Raw genomic sequence first — 24,214 nt, 5'->3', positions numbered from 1 at the left:
ACCTGCCCTCACATAATTCCCAGCCTGGATGGTTTGGCATCCTCCCAAGTATTGCAGGGCAACAATATTCTTACTTGATTCCCGCTGGGGCACCAGAAATCCTCTGTGGCCAGTCCAGGTGGGAACACCAGAGCAGCTCCCAGACACCGCTGCAGAGAGAGCCTCAGTGCTTTCAGCGCATCCTGGCTACTCGGTTGGCCTCTGCCTCCACTAGTGCATAATCAGGACTGGCCCCATCCATGATTGCATCGTGTTTCATGACACTGTGCACACCAACTGGAGACAACAAAGGAAACACAAATGTGACATTTCAGTTTGTACACACCATGGTTTGTTTCTATAGTGTGTGCTTGTGGTGAGGAAAAATAATCAACTTTTTTCGCTGCTATTTACCAAGTCGCTTCTGTGACCCAAGAAACTTTAATGCAGTTCCTGTTTCACCTTCTTTCTACTTCAAGAGGCAGGGACTATTAACTCTCCCTTTTTATAAAAACTAAAGCAAAATGCTTTAATCACCAAAACATTAACATAACCTCTTCCCTAGTACCTAATAATTTAAAAAACCTTTTATTCATAAACTCTTCATTTAAAATGTAAAAATGCAAATGAAATGTAAAAATATATATCAGAGATAACAGAATTTCTAAAAAGTAATTATGAAACACACTACATAATAAGAATTTATATCAGTAAGAAAATTTATAGTCTTAAAAATTCATCAATAAAAATGAAAGAAAAAAATGAATTAAATTTCCAAGTCAAAATATTCTACAAGAATTACAACAAAAGGACCTCCCTGGTGGTGCAAGGGGTTAAGACACAACCTATGAAGCTGTCCGCAGCTTTCTGCAGCATGAGTTCGATCCCCCGGCTGGCCAGGGAGCTACCCATATGGTGCAGCAGATCTCTCCTGACTTACCCGCTGTTCACCTCAGCAGCATACTTCAGTCAATCTGCCTGTTCTGTTGCCCACTGTCTCTGGTGAATCCTCTCACCCCAACCCTGTATCTCTGGCCTGTACCCCAGCTCTTGTATGCATAAATAAATACATCTTTAAAAAAAAAAAAAGAATTACACTAAAAAGCTGAAAACTTGATGGTGGTCGTGATGTGGGAAATACACGTGAGGGGTGAACTTATTCCCTTAAATCACGTACCATATTGTAAACCAATGTTACAATTTAAAAAATAAGAAGCAGCAACCAAAAAAACCACACCTAAATATAACATCAAATACAAAAAAACAAACAAACAAACAAACAAAAAAAAAACAAAGAAGAAAGTAATAAAGCTAAAAAGAAATATGAGAAAGACTGAGAACAACCATGGATCAAAATAAATAAATAAAAATACTGGTTTATTAAAAAAAAAATCACAAAAACAGATAAACTACTAGCTTAATCAATGAAAGGGGGGAAATACATATACAAATCAGAAATGACAAAAGGGAAATTATCTTGAAACAAGTAAATTAAGAAAACTATTACAAGAATATTTTTCTATATCTCTACGCATTAACTTTGAAAACCAGACAAAATAGGTAATTCTTTTGGAAAACAGACCAACGCTGGAGACAAAATAAGTTATCAATGAACTGACTACCTTACAAAAAGCATCAGGCCAGATGGCTGCATTTTTTTTTTTTTTTTTTTAAAGAGGCATATATATTTTTATTTATTTATTTGTTTGTAATGCACTGGGTACAGTCAGAAGCGCGGGGAGGTAAGAGAATTCACCAGAGCCAGAGCAGGCAGAAGGACAAAGTACACTGCTGAGGGGAGCAGGAGAGGTCTGCGCGCCATGTGGGATCCTCCTCTGGTGCCCGGGAGCAGCCGGGGATCGAACCGGCGCCGCAGAGGCACGGGCAGCTTCGCAGCTTCGCAACCAGCGCTCAACTGCTGCGCCACCGGAGAGGCCCAAGATGGCTGCATTCTGAAACGCTATTCATAAATCTGTCTCTTGAACAAAGAACCACAAATAGCAATCTTGGGCAATTCAAGGCCATCACACTGTGACAATGACTACCCAGGTCTGACAAGATGACACTCCAGGATGACTAAACTGTGCAGACTGCCTAGCCTCCATGGTCAAGCCACTGTTGATTCTGTTTCCCGACTTCTCCCTTGATGTATTACAATTGCTCTCCTACTTCTGGAATTACTGCCTCGAGTCATGCCTCTGCCTTTCTCCCCATGACATGCTACTTTAATTTCTTGTGGCTGGAAAAATAAGACAGATACAGCATATAACATTCTATTAATGTTCAGGTAGTGCAAATGTATTTAAAGCATCACACCTATGTGTGGTTATAGTCAAGTACTATCATTCTCCAAAGTTTTCAATTCTTCTAGGTCTTCAGAAAAAGAGATGAATTGATTTTCAAAATGTCAATACATTTCCATGTGAATTTTAGAAGAAATAAACTTTCAGTTGAGAGCCCACTGCATGGGCAGTTAAAGGCTGTCCTGCTACAAGCCACCTCTACAGGCTGTGTTCCTAGCATGCCTGTGACAAATTCAGCAAAGGATTACCCTGATTTTTTGAAAAGCTTTTCCAAAACGTAATCATCATTGCTGCGTTCCTTGGTCTCTTTCTCATTTTCATGCTCTTGCTTCTGGTATTGCTTTTCTTCACTAAGTGTGGAATCCGAGTCCCTTCAAACTTGGCATCTCTGCGATGCTTCTTCGGCTTTTGCTTTGGCCTCAGAGTTTCTTCAGGTCTCTTCTTCTGCCATACTATGTTTTGTTTTTGACTTGTGCTTATAAAAATTATTTCCCATTTGTTCCTTCTCCGAAAAATGTTTGTTTGAATCTTGCAGCTTTTGCTCTATCAGAAAGACCCTGCTTCTCATCAATGCTTTTCTCAACAGCAGTCCTGCCGACGCTTGGGGAATTTGAAACATTCCCCACTTCCACTAATCACTGATGACTCCTCCAGTCCCAACACTGCCTTTTTCTCTTCAAGTCCATCACTGCTAGTTAGACTGCTAGCTGTTTGAGGAGTGTCTTTCAAAGGATCACCCTGATTAGAAGTTACTGCATTTGTTTCAGCTCTGGTACCTGTAGATTTCTCCTCAGATGATGTGGCATCATTTGCAGGTACACTAGGATCAGGAAACTTTGGCATACTGAGACGTTATGGTCTGCTTCAAAGGTTGCTTGAAGTTTTCTTTTTAAATGGCGTTTGGGTGCCTGAACATCTGAGCCAGTTCCTGCAAAGGGGGGAAACACATTAATAACAAATTGCATAATTCTTACATAATGTATTACTTTAAGTTCAATTATTTTATGTAATACCTGCAAAAATAGCACTTGTTTCAGTGCTCTGGGATGCATCAGGACTAGTCAGAGTAAACAGTTCATAAAGATCATTGGACTTGAAAAATCGCCGCTGCTTTGGATCTTTTAGCACTCTGTTTGTCAAAACTGTTTGAAGATTTGTCTAAAAAGATAAAAATCAAAGCAGTATGAAACAATGTTTAGGTCTACCTCAACATTCTAATCAAAAAACAACATAAGAGAGATGATAACTGTATGAATAGCACAATAATCCCAACACTTTTTGCCTTGGAAAATTATAATTCAAAAATTGTACATGAAACATCAGGTGGTCACCCATTTTTTACAGCATATTCATGCCCAAAAGAACACTTTAGGTGTCTAAAATTCATCACATTTCCAGAAACACCTACTCATACAAATTCATGTGACTCACAGCTTCACTTGAGCTGGAAGGAGTCAGTTTCCCTGATTCCTGGACCAAGGATCTCCTATCCTCCCTACTCAGGACCCTCTGCTGATGGCTCAGGAAACTCTTACCAGGGTATGTTTGCTGTTGGAGCATCTTATCCAGTTTCCACCTGCTGATCCACAAATATCTAAGCTAAAACTTCACGCCATCGTCTCTTGTCCAGCTATCTCCACAAAGTGATCCCGTCCTTCTCACTCATTTGTTGTTCAAGCTAAGGTGTATATCTCTAAGAGGAAGCTCTTCCTCATAAGATTCAACTCGTGTCCTGCTCTCTGCCATAAGGCTCATGAAGAACATGTGCCATTCCAGTGGCCTAGTGCCTGAGGAAAGCAGAGAATCTCCCTTTGGGAGCTGGGGTGAGGCTCAAGAATAAAATCTCCTCCAATAAGACATTGTCAGGAGCAACTAGCAGTATCTCCACTCTACTGCTAAGTTACCTTTTCTAAAAGCCTCTAGTCGATACAGAGACAGATGAAGGAAGAAGCAGGTGTCTTGGTGAAATTCTCTGTGAGGAGCATCTGAACTAAAGACCAGAAGGAGTGTCTCCTCCCACCCTTCCCAAACCCCATCACACCTGCATGGCATGTGTAAATACTAGGATGTTAGCCTTTCAACTTTGTCACTTAAAAAAAAAAAAAAAAAAAAAACTCCAAAGAAAGTAGGAACATTTCTCTCAAGTACAATCAATATGAAGTTTATATACAAGCAGTGCTTGAAGTTTAATAAGGTAGAAACATGATCGGGTACAAAGACATTGTTTTTAAACACAATATGCTATTTAAGCTTATTTTAATGAGAAAGGAAAAATACAAAAACTAATTTTAAAAAGCCACATACCCCTCAAGTGATAGCTACTACTGCTCGAATGTGGACAGACTTTTTAAAGCAATACTATTCAGAAACCCCTGCTTGAAATCCTGGCAGCAAACTCCTACATCCCGCACACACCACCCAGGCCGCAGTTGCCATCAAGCAGCAGTGGCCTCATATACTGACCGGTGGTAAATCTTCTCCTCAATGGTGCCTGCAGTCAGAAGCCTGTACACCGTCACCTGCTTCTTCTGGCCTATCCGCCATGCTCGCTCCCGGGCCTAGGGCAGAGAGACGCACCTCAACAAGGGCCTTTTCCAATAACAAGCTCTAACTAAAAGAAAAAAAGATAGCTGGTTGCTTCCTTCCACTCTCAAATTTAGCATTTTGGCTAATGAGCCAAACTTCTCGTAAGGGAGGTAAGCAGCCAGAGGACAAAAACAGACCCAGACATCTCTATCTAAAAAACAATGAGTGCCTGACTTTGCAAATTCTCTTTTTACTTCAGATCTAGCGACCAGGCAGCTATGGATAAACTATTGATGACTGGTCCTATCTGGTGACTCTGGAAGGTGTTCTCCTCCATGCTGAAGTCTAGGCACCAATCAAGATGAGAACTAGATGCCAAAGCTAATACAAACACAGAAAAACACCTCAAATGTCAGCCACTAAACTATTTTACCAATACACTTCTTTTGAAAAATAAACACACCTGCGTGTCTGTGCTTGGATTCCAGTCAGGGTCGTAGATGATGACTCTGTTGGCCCCTGTCAGGTTGACTCCTATGCCACCAACCCGAGTGGTGAGAAGAAACACAAATACGGACGCGTCCTGGAGGCGAGACATGCAGCACTCAGTATGCACACTTAAGATAGATCTTCAGCCCTGCCTTTATATAGTCTACATGTGGAAAGCTGATGCCAATATAAGAAATGGGCTGTGTCTAGAGACCTTTGGTCATTCAAGATCTATCTCATAGTGCTTGCTTTTAAAATCAATTATGTTAGCAATATTCAAAAGTTGAGTCTTCAAGATGGAACGCACATTCTTTGTTCAAATACATCCCCCCAAACCCAGAAATGGAGAGAATTACAAACAAAAAGTACTCCATTCCCCCTGACAGCCCCCGCCCCGACCCTGGAGCACTGAGGTGGGTGGCCTGCTGCTCCCTCTCTGCACACAGTACCGCTCTAGTTGGCTTTACTGTTACATTCACTTGTTACCTCATTATATCTTGTAATCAGTGGTTGTCTTGAGGCTATTGTAGTGGTACCATCCATCTTGAGATAGGAATACTTTTGGGCTCTAAGGAATACTTCAAGTATGTCCAACATCTGTTTGGGAGAGGGGATGATAAAAGTTTAAAAAGCAAACATACACCGCAACAAGTGCTTCTGTGTTTGTGTAAACAGTCACACTTTCTCCAAAAGGCTTAAATTAAAAGGGGTTTCTTGCTCTGAGGCAGATAAATATAATTACTGCAAGAGTATTTTGGTATCTCCCTACCATTAATGCTTATACACTTTGAAGAGAGCTGGGAAGTCATTTGAGGTCGTGTGCAAACTTGCCCACACTCCAAAGTCACATGGTAGTAAGCCTCTTTAGAAAGTCAACTCTTAGAGAAAGATCCAAATTCCCAAAGAATTTGCAGGTTGCCTCCTCAATATCAGCAATGGTTGAAATCATTATTTTAGACTATTTCCCATCTTTTAAATTAATGGCTATAAACCCTAAAGAACCAACCTGTTTCTTGTATGAGGTCTGTATACTCACCTGTCTTGACTGGGAAAAGAGCAATACTCGTTGACCTTGCTTGTGCCAGATTTTCAACAAGGACTCAACGACTATCATTTTCCCAGAACGTTTCCAGTATCCGAACTGATCTTCCTCTATTTCATCCTCTGGAATACCTTTGATATTCTTGGGGCCTCCAGAAAAGAGGTCAGGATGGTTGCAGATTTTTCTTAGGGCTACAAGTCCAGAGAAAATCTATGGCATAAAGGAATCATGGGCACTCAGGTTACCCCATGTAAAATAATACTCATTCAGGAAGTAAGTGAAGGAGGCAAATATACAACACAGATTACAAAGTAATTTTTCACCAGCTTCTTAGCTTCCTCCCTAATCACAGCATACTAGGAGTGAGAAGAAATTAACGTTCACTCATCTTCTTTTTCTGATAGGGCAAGTTCTCTAGTATTATAAATTTGATATAAGAAACTAACTTACCTTGTAAATATAAAATAAAAAATGGCACATTCACATAAATTTGGAGAAATCAGTTGTCTCAACAGATAGATTTAATCCAATATTTTACTTCTAAGCACAACTCCCTAATATCCTGTAGTTTGATGTGAGCCAGAGGTTGAAGTTACCTTTACAATAGTATCGCATTAGAAAATACATAGGTATAGAAAATATAACAGAGGAAATATAAAGCATGCTCACACAACAGGTCATAGGAGACCAAGGGTGAGAGCCTGCCCTTCCTGTCTCGGCAGGAGGGCATCTTTCTTAGCTTTCAGAGTGTGACTCATATCAAGCTCACCAGTAAAAAGCTCATGCAGAAAAAGATAAATAAGTCAAGAATAAGTGGTGGTTTTAACTAGTAAATAAGAGTTAAACAAACAATAAAAGATGTAAGTAAATCAGGAATATTGTCAAAACTGTCCAAAGAGTCACCTGTGACTCTTTTTCTTTCTCTAAACCTGTGCTGTCCAACAGAGCAGTGACAAGACACAAGAAGCTACTGAGGGCCTCCCCGGTGGCACAGCGGTTGAGCGCTCGGTTGCGAAGCTGCCCGCGGCCTCTGCGGCGCCGGTTCGATCCCCGGCTGCTCCCCGGCCACCAGAGGAGGGTCCCACATGGCGCGCAGACCTCTCCTGCCGCCCGCTGCTCCCCTCAGCAGTGTACTTCGGTCCTTCTGCCTGCTCTGCTCCCTGCTCTGGCTCTGGTGAATTCTCTCACCCTCCCGCGCTTCTGACTGTACCCAGTGCATGTATAAACAAAACAAACAAACAAATAAATAAATAAAAACATGCCTCTATTAAAAAAAAAAAAAAAAAGAGGCTACTGAGCATAAGAAGCACAGCTGGTCCAAATGCACTGTAATGCGCTGAAATGCACTGTAGCATAAAACCCTGATTTTGAAGACTTGACACAGAAAAGAGAAAAGTATCTTAATAACTTAAAAATTTTAATTACATATTAAATTTACATTGTTTACATGAGGTTTTTAGATAAAGGTTTACAATATGGCTGGTTATAAACCTGCCACCTATGCTTACTGAACATTTACCCATGTATATTACTGGGCACTGCCAATAATTAAAATGTTATTACTTATAGAAGCATGTATAATAACAATTCTTCCTCCCTGCATTTGCTATTCCTAGCATGTAAGGTGCTTTCCTACATTCTGCACCTGATCAGCAGCCCATAGAACTCAATGTCTAATGCGATCTTCTCCCACTAGACGGTGATGTGTTCAAGTGTTACAGAGCTGCAGTGCAGACAAAAGCGGGCATGCTGAAATTTAACCATGTGTCCTTTTACTTCTGGAAGGTCTTCAAATTAAGTTAAAGTTCACACCAAAAAGCTTTCAAGAGGAAAATGCAAGTTTCCTCACTAGTGCAGTTTCCTTTCATCCCCCACTTCCCTTGGCCCACAATACACTTCTCTAGCTTCTGTTATTTAGCTGACCTGCATGTCTCCATTGAGAATTCCATAAACTTCTTTGGAATCAATGAAATTTTGGTAGACTTCATGTTGCTCATCTGTAAGACGGCAAAACAAGACCTATGGGGGAGAAAAAAAGAGAAACTATCATCTAAACAAAATATTTACAGACTAAAATAATTGAAATATCAATATATCTTCTTAATAGAAAAAAGCATGATGTATGCAATTATTACAGTGCACCTCTTATCTAAAAACAAAATGACGCCACATCTCAGTGATGCACAGAGCACAGCCCACTCCTCTCATCAGCACCCTCCACTATGTCACCTCTTGGGCCCCAACTCATGGTCGCCACAGGCCCTGAAGATGGGCTTCTGCTCTCAGGAAACTTCAGGGTGAGGTGCACTGACCTTCCATCCTAGCCTCATGCCCTTTAGCCCATTTCAGCAAACCTCACGAGGCACCTAAGCCTCATGTGGTATGTCCCCCTTCCTGAAGATTCTAAGTGCAGGGTCACAAGTTTACCATACACATCAACAACTCCAACTCTCCCAGCCCAACGCACCAATTACTCCATGCTACTATGACCCCTGAGTTTCTCTCAACCCTCCTCTTTCTCCAAGTTCATTACTGAGACCTCATGGTGACTGATTCCCGAGCCAGTCATATTCCCAGGATAGTTCCTTCATTCACCCCTCTGCTTCCCACTGTATCTACCCTGTAAACCTCCAAATGTAGATAAATGCAGCCACCTGCTTCTACTCCTTATGCTGCTGGAGAAAGGCACCAGCTGGGCAGGATCCCTCTGCTGCCTGTCCTCATCACCAGGGAATCTGCACTCCCTGCTTAGCTCTGCAAACCCAGAAAAGCTCACTCACCCAATACTCCTTTATCTTCTAAGACTTTGTCTCAACTTCTACTTAAACACAATTGGACAAAATAAAACAACAAAAAATAAAAACTGAAGCTATTAGGAATGATTACCTAGCTTCCACTTCCTAATATTTATCCATTTCTTCTCGCACCTCACATATTTCCCCTTATCCTCAGAGGAATAGGCTCCTCTTGGCATGTGCACTAGATCTGAAAATCCACTGTCTTCAAGGACAGTGTTCTACCCCTCAGAATGCAAAACTTAAAGGGGAAAACTCCCTGAAAGGCTTTTGTACAAACACCAACTTCACTTCCTCACCTTCCAGTCACTCCTAAACTCGGCAGACACCTAGAGGGCACTTCTGCTGATGCCACTCAAACCTGGCAGGCAAAGTCAATGATGACTTCCTAGCTGTCAAACACGCAGGGTGCCTAAGGCCTCCATGACTCCACTTCTCCATGACTCCACTTCCCTACTCCTGTTTCCTTCATTGCTGTCTCTCAGGTACATGGTCTGTACCCAGTTATGAATTGTAGCAGAAATGAACTGGGGGCTTGAAGGAAATGAAGACATTTACAAAGAGTAGTTGTAAGAATCCTGCATCAAAATGAGAGCTCAAAGCCTACAGACTAGAGGAAAAGTACTGCTGAGGGCAGATTCCAGGGTGTCTCACCTATCACACGCAGGTGTACACAGATGCCCACCAGTCTAGACCCTGCACCAGCAACCTCACCCTTCAGTCTAGTCAACTCTGCATGCGAAAAGCAGAGAAAATAGACAGATACACTATGCTTTTGGAATGTTTTGGTTACTCCTGGATTTACAATACCTGTTCATTTTTATCAGGCAAAGAAAGGCTCATTTTGACATCTGACTTCATTCTGCGCAGCAGGTATGGATTTATGGTATCTCGCAAGACACATGCACACTTATAAGCAGTTTTAACCTTTAATAAGAGACAAAAGGAAACAATTACTAAATGTCTATGAAATACATTTGTTGTTACCTCTCTATTACCAAAAAAAAAAAAAAAAAAAAAAAAAAGGGAAAGACCAATGGTTGGACACTAGTTGGAAATGGTTGAACAACGGCTCAGAAAAATTAGTGTCAGTTTCATATACCTCGGGAGATGGCAGCTTTCATAATCTCATCAGTGGGAAAGCCGATCTCCTTAACCAAAATGTACAACAAAAGAACTGATAATTTTGTGCCTTATTCCTCTTCTATACTTTAATTATTATTACATAGTTAAATGCTAAATTAGAGATTTATTCAGTTCTCAAGCACCCTCTAGGGAAAAAACTGCTTTCAAATGAATTTCTGTTTATAACCTTGTATTCACCCAAAGCTACAAAGGAACAGCTACACTGCAAGACTGAAGATCAAAAGCTAACTCTGGGGGAAAACTGCAGCAATGGGAGCAACCAGATAATAAGCAGAGATTACTGCCCACTGGAGACTCAGAAGAGAAAGTTCAAGAAAAGCCCTATGATCCCAGAAATGAAAGGTCACTCTAGCCTAAAATGCAGCATATGGTTCTGTAATGGAGCACAGCCACATGAGATGGGTATTAACTGTACAAAGAAAAACAAAGACCCACAGTTCAGGAAACCACTCCCTTTGCAGTTCACTTAAAGGCAAACAAAGAATTCAATAAATTTTTGATACTTAAAAAAAAAAAAATCTAAACAGGCTTAACAAGCTAGTAAATTACTATTTAATGGAATAAGAAAAATTCCAAAATTCAAATTTTAAAAAATTGGCTGTAAAATGAATTAACAATGATATCAATAATAATTAAGGGCTTGACCATAATACAGAAAAATTCATGATAAAAAATTAGCATGGCAAAAAGGAAAACACGTTGCAAGACCATAAAAAAAAACTCACACAAGTATGAGATATGTATATGCATGTAAGTATATGTGTTTATACTTATGTGTGTGCATAATATAAAAAATAGGTTTTACATGGCATAGCAGATAACAAAGATGTTCAACTAATCAGGAACTGAGTTACAGGTAACCCTGTAAAGCATTCAGACATTGATAACAAATTACCTTTAAGAGATGGTCAGGTATATTTTATGGTTTGTAATGCAGAGATGATTAAATTTCTGAATTTAAAAACATTGAGGTCTCACCAAGGAAGCAAGCACATCATTTAAATTCTTCCTAAAAATATATAAGGAAACTATGCCCACATCCTCACCTCTACCCACATTTTTTCTGATCCAGAAAAATGAGCTGGTTGGTGATGCTGGAAAACCAGGGCTGGCCTGGTGAGTAGCCTTGCCACCCATCCAGAGAGTGTCTCTCCCTGCAGCCCCAACAATGCTCCTGGCCCAGTTCAGTGAACTCACAAGGGTCAGAGCCCAGAGAGGCTAACAACAGGTCTGGTTTTCAAAGCCAATTCTCCCCAGAGAAAGATCTTAAGTTCTAGAGTGGAATGTGAATGGGACAGCAGGGGAGAGTAAGAAACTCTATTTCAGCCTTGACATCAAGCCACATTCTCCCATCCAACTTTCTTAGGGAATCCTGTGCTTGAGGTAATAAAATTGACTCTATATTTAATTCCCATCTACCTCTCAAGTCTGTTTCTCTGTGAGTAAAAACAACTGGGGATCCAACTCTATTTCTCTCTATCACTCCCAGCTCCCCAATATAGTGGAAAATGGATACCTAACTGAGCATGCCCATGTTTCCTTCCCATTCCTGACATGGTAAGGTGGTAATTACATCCTCATTCTGTCTTTTCCAGAGCTGAGTGACCTTAGGGAAGTAGCAAATAATGCAAGGAAAGTGCTGAGAGCCAATAACCTTGAGTTATCCAGGAGGTTCAACTACAACAAATGACTCCTCAGGTTCTTTTCAGTACTAAAAGCCCCTGCACAAGTTTAATGCAGAGATCCAAGAAACACTCCACATTTTGGGTCAGTTAATGCTCTGCTCCCTCACTCTTCTAGGTCTCAGCAGAGTCATATTACCCCTAGCAAGCTTTTCTTACCCCTAGCAAGAGCTCTCCCACAAGCTCTGCTATTGGCGATCAACCCTGCTCATAAACCTGCAGTCATCTGTTTTTTTAATCACACTTCCCACTGGACTGGGAATACTATTCAAGGGAAGGTTCTGGTTGCCAGCTACCTCCCACCACATTGGTCCCAGCCTGACACAATATGTATGTGCCCATAGACCATCTTCTTGGGATTCAATAAGCCTGGCAAACATGGACTTAAACAAAAGAGAGCAAATAACAGCAATACCTCTATGCCAATGACCTTATACTATAAAAAATAAAAAGATAAGCGCACAACTCCTAAAAAAAGGGCTTCAAGGAGAAAACTGACCATACTTATGTGGTCTGAAGGGATCTTCCCACCAATGACTGATTAATTGTAAAAGAAAAGTAGTAACTTTGAAGAGTTCAGAAATCTGGCAAATACCACCCTACACACATAATCACATACCTCGCCAATGAAAAGAATAAACCAACAGTACATGCTTCCAGGTGTCGAGCATTGAAAGACATGCCACTTCTGTGATATTCTTGCCCAATATGCATAAGCTGAATGCAATCACAACACTAAAACACAAACCCAAGTGGGCAACACTCTACAAAATAACCAGGTTTGTACTCTTCAAAAATGTCAAGGTCACGAATGTGTTATAATTAACTTTTTGTAAGGGCTCTCCTCCTCCACTAAATCCCTTTACATCTTTTGCATGTGTGAAAAATCATTTTGGAAATTTGCAAGAACGATTTTTAAAAAACTCCCTTATACTCTTCATCTAGATTCACCCAATGCTAGAGCTTTGCCAACACTTGTTTTATCTTTCCTTTCCTCTCTCAACTTCATATATGTACATAAATTTATACCACTGTTTTTCTGAGTTATCTAAGAACAAGTTGCAGACACAATTCCCCTTTCCTCCAAATTCTTCAGTGTGTTTTTCTTAAAAGAACCAGGACATTCTCTTAGGTAATCTCAACATCAACATCAAAATCAGGAGGAAACGTAACACTGATATATTTCCTCTTCATCCACAGTCACCCAATGCAGCTGCGTCAATACCGCCATCCTAACCTACAATGGCCTTGCTCTTCTCAGTTATATTTTCCCAGAATCAGGTAATGGGAACCATGTCTCACTGTCTTCCTTGAATGAGTCAATCCTTTCTGGTTTCCCCTTTCCTCAGCTTTTACACTAGTTTTAAGAAGTCCTCTTCCAACTTACACTGAATTATGTGCTATCCAGAACTGACACATACTGGTTTCATAATTTCTGATTGTTCTTGAATATTTTACATGATTTTTAAAATATAGCCAGCAAAAATAGTTCTGTGATTTTTATCAGAGACCAATTTATAAGCTTGGCCTTTTCCTTCCAAGTCATTATGAATGAGTTGGCTACAAAGTAGAGTATCTGGTAAAAACATTTTAAATATTAAAATGCCAAAAGTGTTACCTGTACTGGAGAAGCATTTGAATATCCCCCCATAGTAATGGGGACCGAGAACTGCTCCATAAACACAGGCAACGTGCCCAACTTTCCTGGGAAGATAAAGTCGAAGAGCGACCACAGCTCACGGAGGTTATTCTGCATCGGTGAGCCAGACAAGATGATGCGATGAGGGGTGCGGAACTATTTGAAAAGAAGATATCTTTTTTCAAATTTACATATTAACGGATGATTACCAACTCTACTCCAAAACACTCCCACATTATTTTGTTACTTAATGCATTTATGTATCATTTTAGTTTCCAAAAGTGGATATTATATGCAATTTTAGTTCTTCATATCTATATATAGATTAAGAAAGATAGGGAAGAATTTTTCCTTATCATTCAAGCTAAATACTATGGATTCGAGTTGGATTTGGTTACACTCTAATAACTGATTCCTACAAGAGACATTATATAACATGCACAATTAGAATCACAAAACAGCAACAACAAACACAATTAAGAGCAAGAACAAAGAATTTTCAGCATTAAATTAGGCAAAATGTGTATTTCAATGCAAAGAGGCAAGAAAACATTCAATATGGATGTCACTAGAATCAAAGCATTTACTCTCAAATACTATTATCCACCTGAAAATCCTCTTTGTTATAAGACACCATACCTGTTTGCAAGCAAGGGTGATGGCAGCATTGGGATTTCTAATTTTGTGTCCTTCATCCAAGATCACATAGTGCCAGTCATGCCTGCTCATGTCATCTTGCATCAGTCGAATGTAGGAGTAAGAAGTGATCAAAATTCCATGACAAAGAGCAATATCTCGAATTAATTTCTCCTAAAATGATGATAAAATGGTAAAGGACTTTTATATAAAAGGTTAAATGAGTATGACTCAAAGTGACAACTTTTCAATCACGATGCAATCTGAAGCACTTTATAAACATGCACACGAACATAACACATACAATTACATCTATTTTCAGCACTGAAGTTTATGTTTCATTAATCTGTAAGAACTAAACAATGACTAACATAGCCACTATTAAGGGAGGGAAAGGAGGCTCAAAATTAGAGCAGAAAAAGTTGTAACATGTGAACACTAATTTTATTTTTCCAAAACACTGTCTTGTCAATCCTTAAAACATCAAGGTAGAAAGAAAATAATTACTTTGAAACAAGCTAGAAAATGAGAGGAGAGCCAAGAAGGCAAAAAGACAAATCTAAAAGCTTTATAATGTAGATCATGAATTTCAGGAGGATAGATTAAAAAGCATATAAAAGCAATTTTTTTTTTTTAAATTCTGAGGAGAAATTAGAGTGTAGAGCAAAACATCCTATGATGTAAGACAGAAACACTGAGAAAAACATATACCTAGGCATGTATCTGCTAGATGTCTGAATTCCAAAACAGAGAATGTGTTGTAGCTTCTAGTCAGAACAAAACAGAAAAAGAAAGAAGTTCCTTCACTCTGCATGGAAGAGACATCTTTTCTGTAACACTCAAAATGTTAGACGAAAGGACAATCTTTCCATAATTCTAAAGGGAAAGTGGTGATAACTGCACTGATCCAAATTGGCAGTCATGCTTGACAAAAAGAAATAAATCCCACCTTCAGACAGATAAAAGACAGAATATAAACTAGCAAAAGAGGGGCATACTGCATTGAGCCAGTTTAGGGGTACAGTTATTAGGAGAATTTGGTTCCTCAGTAGAAAGTGTGCCTGGGATGCTGATGGCAGAAGAGTAGACAGGAGAGCTTCTGACCCCCAAATGCTCATCACAGATTTAGTTCCCACAGCAACTCTCTGAGAGAGGACAGATGTCCTATTGTAAACCCCCATTTTACGGAGGAGAAAACCAAGGCTTAGAGATAGTAATATACCAGGCCACACAGCTGGTAAGTGGTGGAGTCAGGGTTTGAATATAGAAAGACAGCTAACTCTAAAGCTAGTATTAACTAAATATGGAATACTGCCTCAGATGTGACTATAAAATTAAAGGGAAAATTATATGTAATATACACAACAGTACTTAAGTTGTTAATAGGCAAATATTAAACCATTGTTTCAAATACTAATGAAACTATTAAGAAATGATCAAAAATATAAAAAGAGATATATTTTTAAGCATTACTATAATTCTGATTTAGTTTAATATAACCTAGGGTGAGATGGGGGAAAATAAAAGTCCCATCCCATCAAAGGATAGAATGGGGCAAAGGTGACAGACATTGCTTAATTCTTAGTCACAAGAGAGAAACAGATTGAAATACATTTGTAACAAATTAAAACATTTAATTTAAAACATTTAATGATAATTAGTTGCTATTTCAGCATAAATATTAAAAAAGAATAGATGGTAAACCTATGAGAACACTGTATGGGGGAAAGTACCCAAAAAAAATCAGGAAAATTGAAAATACAATAAACATAAAATAGGCTAGCTGGGTTCAGATGAAACATACCAGGGGTCTCCACAATGACAGCAAGTAACTAGCAGCAAGATTTTTCACTGGCTAAGTATAGTACCTCATGTTTAAAAGAGACCCAAATCTCATGTTTAAAAGTTGAAAAAAATGGAAATTATCAAACATATACCGAGGAGATACAAACAAAAACAGGACAAGATTAGCAAAATAAGTATCAGATTAAAAAAGAACCGAACAATTAAAAGAGGGGTGTTTAATGTTTTAAAGGAGACAGCACAACAGGAAGATCCTGAACCTTAAGGAAAAGCACTGGAATGTCCCTAGAGCTGTGTTGACAAAGTGGCATATCCACAGCCTGCAGGGGACCTGACTAGAACCTCTCAAAGTTTGCCAGATCGGAAGAGAGAAACCATGATTAGAGAAAACAAAACTAAAATTTGGCTACAAAGGATCTGGGTATTGCTGTTGGTTAGTGGGCTCTTTGTAACAGCTACCAGCAGAGCTTTAGATTACACCAAAAAATACTCATTCTTTAAGTTCTATTAAGAAAGACTGACATCAAGTGAAGTAGTCACTGCTACAAAAAGGGAAAATGAGCGTATTAATAAAACAAAACAATGATTAATGAATCTTAAAAAAAAAAAAACAAAACCTGGAAGAATTGATAAAGTCAAAAACTAAAAACTCTTTGAATAGACCAAACAAAACTGATGAGTCTGCAAAGTCAGCCCAAAAACAAGCTCAGAGGAGCGGCAAAACCAACACCAGGAGTGCAAGTGCCAACCACATGCAATCTAATGTCACAAAATCTAACATTTGATTGTTTAAAAAAAAAAAAAATCACCAAAATACAATTACAGAAAATGAGACACAGTGTTTAAAACAATACTGAAGAACATGGTCTTCCCACCCAAGTCTTTCAGACCCAAGGGTTTTAGGAATGAATCCAGAGCCGATCCTATTTAATCTGTTCCAAAATCCAGAAAAAGACAGAAGGCATTCTCGATCTTGGTGCAGTAATTTATAAATAATATTGAGCAATATACTGACCTAGGAGGGCTTATTACAGGAATATAAAAATAGCCAGATATTAACAAACATAACGCAACAATTCATGTGTAATAATGGTACAAATTTTATAAAATTCAACATGGCCAAAAATATTCTTAATAAACAAGGATTAGACTATTTTTTCATTCTCTAAGATATAAAAGGGTAGAACAAGGGCCAAGAATTTGTAAAAGAGAATAAAGAGGGGGAATCTGTCTTTTCACATGTCGTAATATACTCATCACTTCAGAGTTAATAAACTGTTTTGAGAAGAGCAATAATACCTGGTTCCTATTAAAAGTTTGACAGCTCAGAGCCGAGGTACTATTATGACTACTTCCATGCTCCTATTCACAATTCTTAACGGCAGCATAAGATATTGAAGGCCACATCCTGACTTTTTAACCTCATGATGAAAACAGCATATACGGCTCAGGGCTCACAGGCTTACAAATACAACACCAGGTTCTCTTAGGACTTGTTTCCCTCTTCTTCTCCCTGACTACACTGCTCTGCACCATCAGTAGCCCTGCCACAGCTGCTGGAGCCCAGTGCGGAAAGCAGGCCTGCTGTCCATAGACCCTCGGGTCCACTGTGAGCACTGCACCCCATCAGACCCATAACCTTGACTTCAGTAGTTCCTTCACATCTGTATTTTCCACCAACACTCCAGGCCGGCAGCTACGTCTATAGTATTTCCAACTCTACTCCCATTTTCTCCTCCAAGACAGCAGAGACTCCCAGAAGTTAAGAAGGAGGTAGGGGATGAGCCCAGAGTAAACTGAAAAACAGGGAACACCCAAACCTGATTCTAGTGCAGGAACAGACCTATTTGTATGCACAGAGAAATGAAAACAACTACAACTGTTTCAGTCTTGAAATATAGAAGTTAAATTACCACTTACATTTAAAAAACATTCTCGGGATAACAGCCAAAACCTGCAAACATAGGTCCACTTGCTCGTGGGCCCTAGAACTCCTAACTGCTAAATGCACAGACTTGCCATGGTCATTCCATGAACCTTCAACAAATGCCACTCCCAACTGGATTCTGGACATCACTTTACCTTATTTAAACAAATGAGATGCCAAGCCTCTCAAATATATACCAGTGGAACAAGGTTTAGTTCCTATACGTGTTTAAAGATCAAAATTTTATTTGGAAAATTCTGTAATGTCAACTGTTGAAATAGAGAATTTTTATCATAGTCATAAAAATACAGAAAATGATGAGTAAGAATTAAGAAAACATTTTTTAAAAAAGAATGATTTTTTCCAATATCCCCACTGAAATTAAAAACTCTACTTAACAGCCCTGGGTAAAACCACATGTAAGACTATTTGTTTTCAGCTGATTCAATCTCAAATTCTGTAACTGCCTAGACTGGAGTTTCAATAATGGTGAATTGTTGAATATTATGGACGTCTCTATCCAAACACTTAAGACAAATCATCTCGGGCGGTTTCAAATTAAAAGCTTGTAAAATATGTAACCTCTCCTAGTTTTTGCAATTAATAGGGTACATCTGCAATTAGCCTGACTCACTGAATGCAGTGCTGTTGTCATTAAAAGATGTCTGTGAAAGTGCTGCTGTTATTATGGAGGCTCAAGAGACCAATCCCTCCTAGAGGGCAAACAGTGGACTGGTAGAAAACAACAGCCATAAATCACACTGTCAGGCAGCGGGGAGAGCGGAGTGGAGCACAGGCACATGAAGGCCATTCATGGTAAACACAGCACGGCAGCTTCCCAGGCAGGATTTACTGCACCTGTAATTAATTAAAATTTCCTTCAAGCTAAATCTTTAATAAACAAGGATTTGTGCTGACAATGAAGAAAAAAGGGCTCCAGCAACATAATTTTACAATATACTTCACTGAACAAGCACAGCATCTATCATTTCCTGTATCAGGTGTATACACCGTCTCCAAGTTAATAGGAATTACATCACATTACGTTATAATTCGTGTACTTGGAATGGGTCTGAAATATTTAGGATGCTTGAGGGACATCATGGCCCTTTTCTACTTTGTTATGTTTTTAATGGACTCCCACCTTTTGAAAACAGCCAAGTGTTTTTGCTCTGCTTTAGAAGATGGGTCTTTTAAAAGAAAATGGATGGTAGTTTCACCAGATAACCATGATTTTGTGTGATTTGCTCTTTAATCACATCTTGCATTTTCCCAGAAAATGATTTAACAAAATTTTTTAACATTCTGTTTCATTATTTTCATTTGGGGCCAAATGTATTTAGATATGAAGGAAAATAAGGTGTAGACAAGAATGACCATAAACAATTTTGATTAAGGAGGTGTTAACCGTCTACCTGGGGTATGTTTACAAGTTTCCACTATCCAAAAAAGTAGGTGGTTTCTACTTGGTAAGATTTGGTAGGTTATATTCTAGGCCTGAAAGTGCTCAAAATTTAATGGTAATATTGTTCCCAGACCTAAAAAATAACCTACTAAAGCATACAAATAGGAAGATTCTATTTTTGGATAGCAGAGGAGACCTGTAAATTAAGTCAATCAGAAATGTCAGAGTATCTTTTCTGAACTATTGAGATGAAGACATCTATAATATTATTTATTTCTAATAGTAAGAATTACTTGAGTAAATGTTATATGCTGGGGACCATAGTAAGCTCCTCGCGCACACATACTAACCCAACATATCCTCACCAATTTATCCCAAACTTCCCATTTCACAGGAGACAGAGCTAGGCTCAGAGAAGTGAGTTACAAAACAGCAGAGCCAAGATTCAAGTGATGATCTGGTAATTACAAAATCTATACTCTTAAACTGTAGGCCATTGTTGTTTTTCCTACTTTATGCCTCTAAATGCCACAAATTAATCAAAATGAGATAAAACTCTTTCAGTGATCTCAAACATTCCACAGGCTTACTATATCCTACATAGCAGAAAAAGGCAGGCAAGATATAAAATGACAACTATTTCAGAATAAAAACAAGAAATTTCTCATTATACATCTTGTAACAAATTGAAAAAAGGGTCCTTAATAATTAAATAAAAATTAAATAAACTTTACAACACAGTTCTAAAAATGCCACAACCCACTGTGAGTTACGGCATAAGTATCACAAAACTGCCTTCCTTTATAGTCTATTCATATACTTTTTTTCTTAAGGGAACAATTTTTCAAGGTCAGTTAAAAACACTCTATTTTTTAGAGCCTTAATAGCATCAAATACTGGAGTGTCGTTTATAGTTATCCAACAAATAAACATTAATCAAGCCACAAAACAAGTTTCTAAGCTAGAAAAAGCAAGAGCAAGATTTGAAAGATGCAGAAGGACATCTCTGTGATCTCTTGCATAACAGTTTACATCTTTAGAGATATGAGTAGTTTGTAATGGAAAAGGAACAGTAAAAAGAGGTAAGAATCAGAGTAAAAACACAAGTCTACTGCTTTTCCTCAAAAGTGAAGAAACTTCAAGTTGAAGTCCTTGGTAAACTGTAAAGCACTGTAGAAATAATGACCAATCATATGTATACATGTCTATGTATGCCAAAACCACCTCAGAAGGTGGAATCATTGTAAATAAAAGCGAAATACCTACCTTTTAAGGCTCTATCTGCCAAACAAGTTAAAGAAGCAAGTCTCACCAACAGAAACACTGACTGTGTCAATTCTGTTTACGTTAATGAGTGAATGTATTTCATTTATGCAAAGCTAGTCCCGCAGATTATAACAGAGGGGGCAGAGGTAAACCATGATCCAGGTGAAGGTTTAGTAGGTTACATTTTAGGCCTGGAAATGCTCAAAATTTAATGGTAATATTGTCCCCAGACCTAAAAAATAATCTACTAACTCATACAAATAGGAAGATTCTATTTTTGGATAGCAGAGGAGACCTGTAAATTAATACAGACACCTTACTAGCCCAAAAGAAAATAAAAAGATAAAGAACAACATATGTTAGTGAATCCTGCAACTGGATTTTACATATAAAACATTAAGAGATGTTAACAGAAAATGGAAGTGAAAAAAGAAAACCCATGTGTTACAAGGGTAATGACAGTATAGATAAAATAATTTAGTTTGACTAGAAAAACTGCTATTTTCTTGCTGATAAAATCACTGTTCTTATCAAACATTTACTACACTGTTTTAACTCAGTTTATTTCCCACTTAATTACTTAAATACAGGGCAAAGTTGGTTTTAATAAGAACTAGTATAAAAGCAACATTCCATCTAACCAAACGTGAGCTATCAAATTGCAAATACCTCTGATTCACTTCTGTCAAAAGATCTGCTCACTCATGATCATGAACAAAACAGGAATTTGGAGGAAGAATAACACAGACACTGGAGTTTAGTGGCTTGTGCGTGAAGCTCAGGGACGCCAACATTCAGCAGCTTTCGGCTGGCACTGCTTTCACAAGTGTACATGAGCCCTCACTCAACAGCTACTTCTTGTCAATAACCTGCAAACCCACAGTGAAAATGTGTCCTTATTATTCAGTCAGCAAATACTCATGGCACTTGGGACACAAATTGAGTAAGACAAAGTCCCTACTCGAGCTTACAGTCTAGAATGTGAAACAGAGATGAGAATAAAAAAGTACAACACGATCTACAGATGCTATCCATAGGAATATAGATAAATCTCCTTTTTGGTAACATGGCTAAAACTGTAAGTGGGGAAATAAACTTTCAAAATACAGTGATTATAGTTATATGATGATCAAAAATTCATAGAACGAAAAGGAACTTGAGTAAAAAGCACCAATACAAATTGTAAAATTCTCAAAATGACAGGTTCTTTTGTTCATTACAAATATGTTTTAAGGGCCTCCCTGGTGGCACAAGGGGTTAAGCACCACACTATGAAGCAATCCAAAGCCTCTGTAGCACGAGTTCGATCCGCGGCTGGTCAGAGAGCAACCCACATGGCGCAGCAGACCTCTCCTGTCTCACCTGCTGCTCCCCTCAACAGTGTATTTCAGTCAATCTGCCTGTTCTGCTCCCAACTCTGTCTCTGGTGAATCCTCTTACCCACCACACCTCTGACCTGTACCCCAGTTCTTGTACGCATAAATAAATAAATCTTTCAAAAAAAAAAAAAGTTTTAAAAGCATTATTAACAGATGCATTTAAAATTAAGAGTTATTATACTATAATTTGTCCTCACTTTTCTAAAATTGTTTAAAGTCATTAATTTCTCAGACTCAGCCAGTTAAGTGTTGTATAAGCCCCTGATTTGCAGATCCACTCATGCTCCCAGGTTTGCGGAGTCTGGCTGCGTCCAGCTGCGTACTACTGGCCAACAAACATGTCCTGACACCACGAGCGGCTGTCAGGATGACAAAACCTATATTCATAATTGTTTTGAAAATACAGGGCTTAAATTAAATGAGTAACAACTGGTTTAAATGCATGAAAAGAAACACAAGAACATACACTTCAGAAACATGTGGCTCCAAGAAAAAATGAAATGAAAAATGGAAGACTTTAAAACAAAACAAGCAAAAAGGTACTGAAGTATTGTAATGTTACCTTTTTATGGGTGTAGGAGCCGGTTTCATGTAGAATTGCCACTCTGAACGGAGGCCACCATGTGTGAAACTCCTTCACCCACTGATGCATCACTGTCGTTGGACACACAATTACAGTTGGACCCAAGCCCTCGAACCTGTACCCAAAACATGCAAAAAGAAAACACAACCATGAATGACAGCATGTGGATGTTTAACTACTAAAACCAAACCAAACCAGAAAACTAGAGTGAAAACTTAAGTTCAAAAAGGAAAATTCTAGCTCTAGAAACTATTGCTATTTTCTTTAAAGACAAAGCTTTTGTGGTAAAACCCAGTAAGTGAACTCTCTACCTTTTCATTCATCCATTAGTGTCTGCAGGTATTAAGAGAAAGCACCAAGTAATACATTAAAAGATGACATCTATAATAAAGCAAATCAAACTAATGACATAATATACTTTTCTCTCCTCTTCTACTCCAGACTGTTGAAAGTAGGACAGTGTCCCTTTTCTCCTTCGCTTTTTAAACTTTTATTTACTTTATATTTTTATGGTTATCTTTGGAAAAGGAATTTCCCCCTCACTACTATCCTAAATATCCCCTTGTTCTTTTCCTTGTCCCCTCTCCTTAATCTCAGAGTATTCATGGTATTTAATTGGTGTAAATGTTCAGTATTTGTTTTCATCATTCTGCTGATTTACTGCACATAATTCTCCTCAAACTCCCACCAGTTTATTTTATTTATTTATTTTTTAAATAAATTTTATTGTTATATTCCCCATACAATTGCAGCCCCCCATTCTGACCCCAATCCCTCCCCTCCCACCCCCGCCCCCTAAAGTGTCTCTGGTTCATAGTTTTTTGTTGATTTGATTTTCACTTTCTTATAGTTATTCATTTTCCTGGTCCCTTATTTAAGTTTTCTAGATTCCTGCTATGAGTGAGACCATCCGGTATTTTCTTCTTCTTTCTGGCTTATTTCGCTGAGCATGATCCCTTCCAGCGCCATCCATGTTGCTGCAAATTGCATGTGTTTATCTTTTTTGAATGCTGAGTAATATTCCATGGTATATATGTACCACATCTTCTTGATCCAGTCATCTATTTTTGGGCATTTGGGTTGTTTCCAAAGCTTAGCTATTGTAAACAGTGCTGCTATAAACATAGAGGTGCAGGTGTTCTTTGGAATTGATGTTTCTGTGTCCTTTGGGTAAATACCTAGGAGTGGAATTGCTGGATCATATGGAAGCTCTATGTTTAGTAGGTCCAGAAATCTCCATAGTTTTCCACAGTGGTTGGACCAGTTTGCACTCCCACCAACAGTGCAGAAGAGTTCCTTTTTCTCCACACCCTCGCCAACATTTGTTGTTGCTAGTTTTTTTAATATGTGCCATTCTCACTCCACCAGTTTATTTTTCCTTATGGATGAATAGTATTCCACAGTGTGCATACAGACCACATCAGTACACAGTGCTGTGACCTGAACTGAACTGAGAGTATCTTTGTTTGACGCTTTATAGTCTACCAAGAGTTTGCACCCACAGAATGTTAGTCTAGGAAGCAAGCAGGATGGAAAGGAATGCTGGCATGCCTATGGAGACATGGTTACCATGCGATGGAGCAATGCCTAAAAATCAACTTCTGACTGCTGCAG

The 24,214-nt window shown here is 38.7% G+C and overlaps 1 protein-coding gene across 3 annotated transcripts in view; it reads right to left on the bottom strand.

The window, feature by feature from the left end:
• The window catches only part of LOC119234312 (DNA excision repair protein ERCC-6-like), a 91,605-nt gene extending 68,964 nt beyond the window's left edge, over nt 1-22,641 (bottom strand). For all 3 annotated transcript variants that reach the window (XR_008550066.1, XM_037497166.2, XM_037497167.2), the window contains exon 1: nt 22,580-22,641. Coding sequence is in view for 2 of the 3 variants with exons in the window: in XM_037497166.2 (XP_037353063.1) it covers nt 22,580-22,608 (29 nt within the window). In the remaining variant the exon portion in view is untranslated. The remainder of the gene's footprint in view (nt 1-22,579) is intronic.
• Between the last annotated feature and the right edge of the window lie 1,573 nt (nt 22,642-24,214).

The sequence above is a fragment of the Talpa occidentalis genome, unplaced genomic scaffold, assembly GCF_014898055.3.
Source record: "Talpa occidentalis isolate TD23 unplaced genomic scaffold, MPIMG_talOcc4v2.1 talOcc4.8, whole genome shotgun sequence".
NCBI lineage: Eukaryota > Metazoa > Chordata > Mammalia > Eulipotyphla > Talpidae > Talpa > Talpa occidentalis.
Note: the sequence above shows the minus strand (reverse complement) of the source record. Positions and strands in the feature narration are given on the sequence as shown.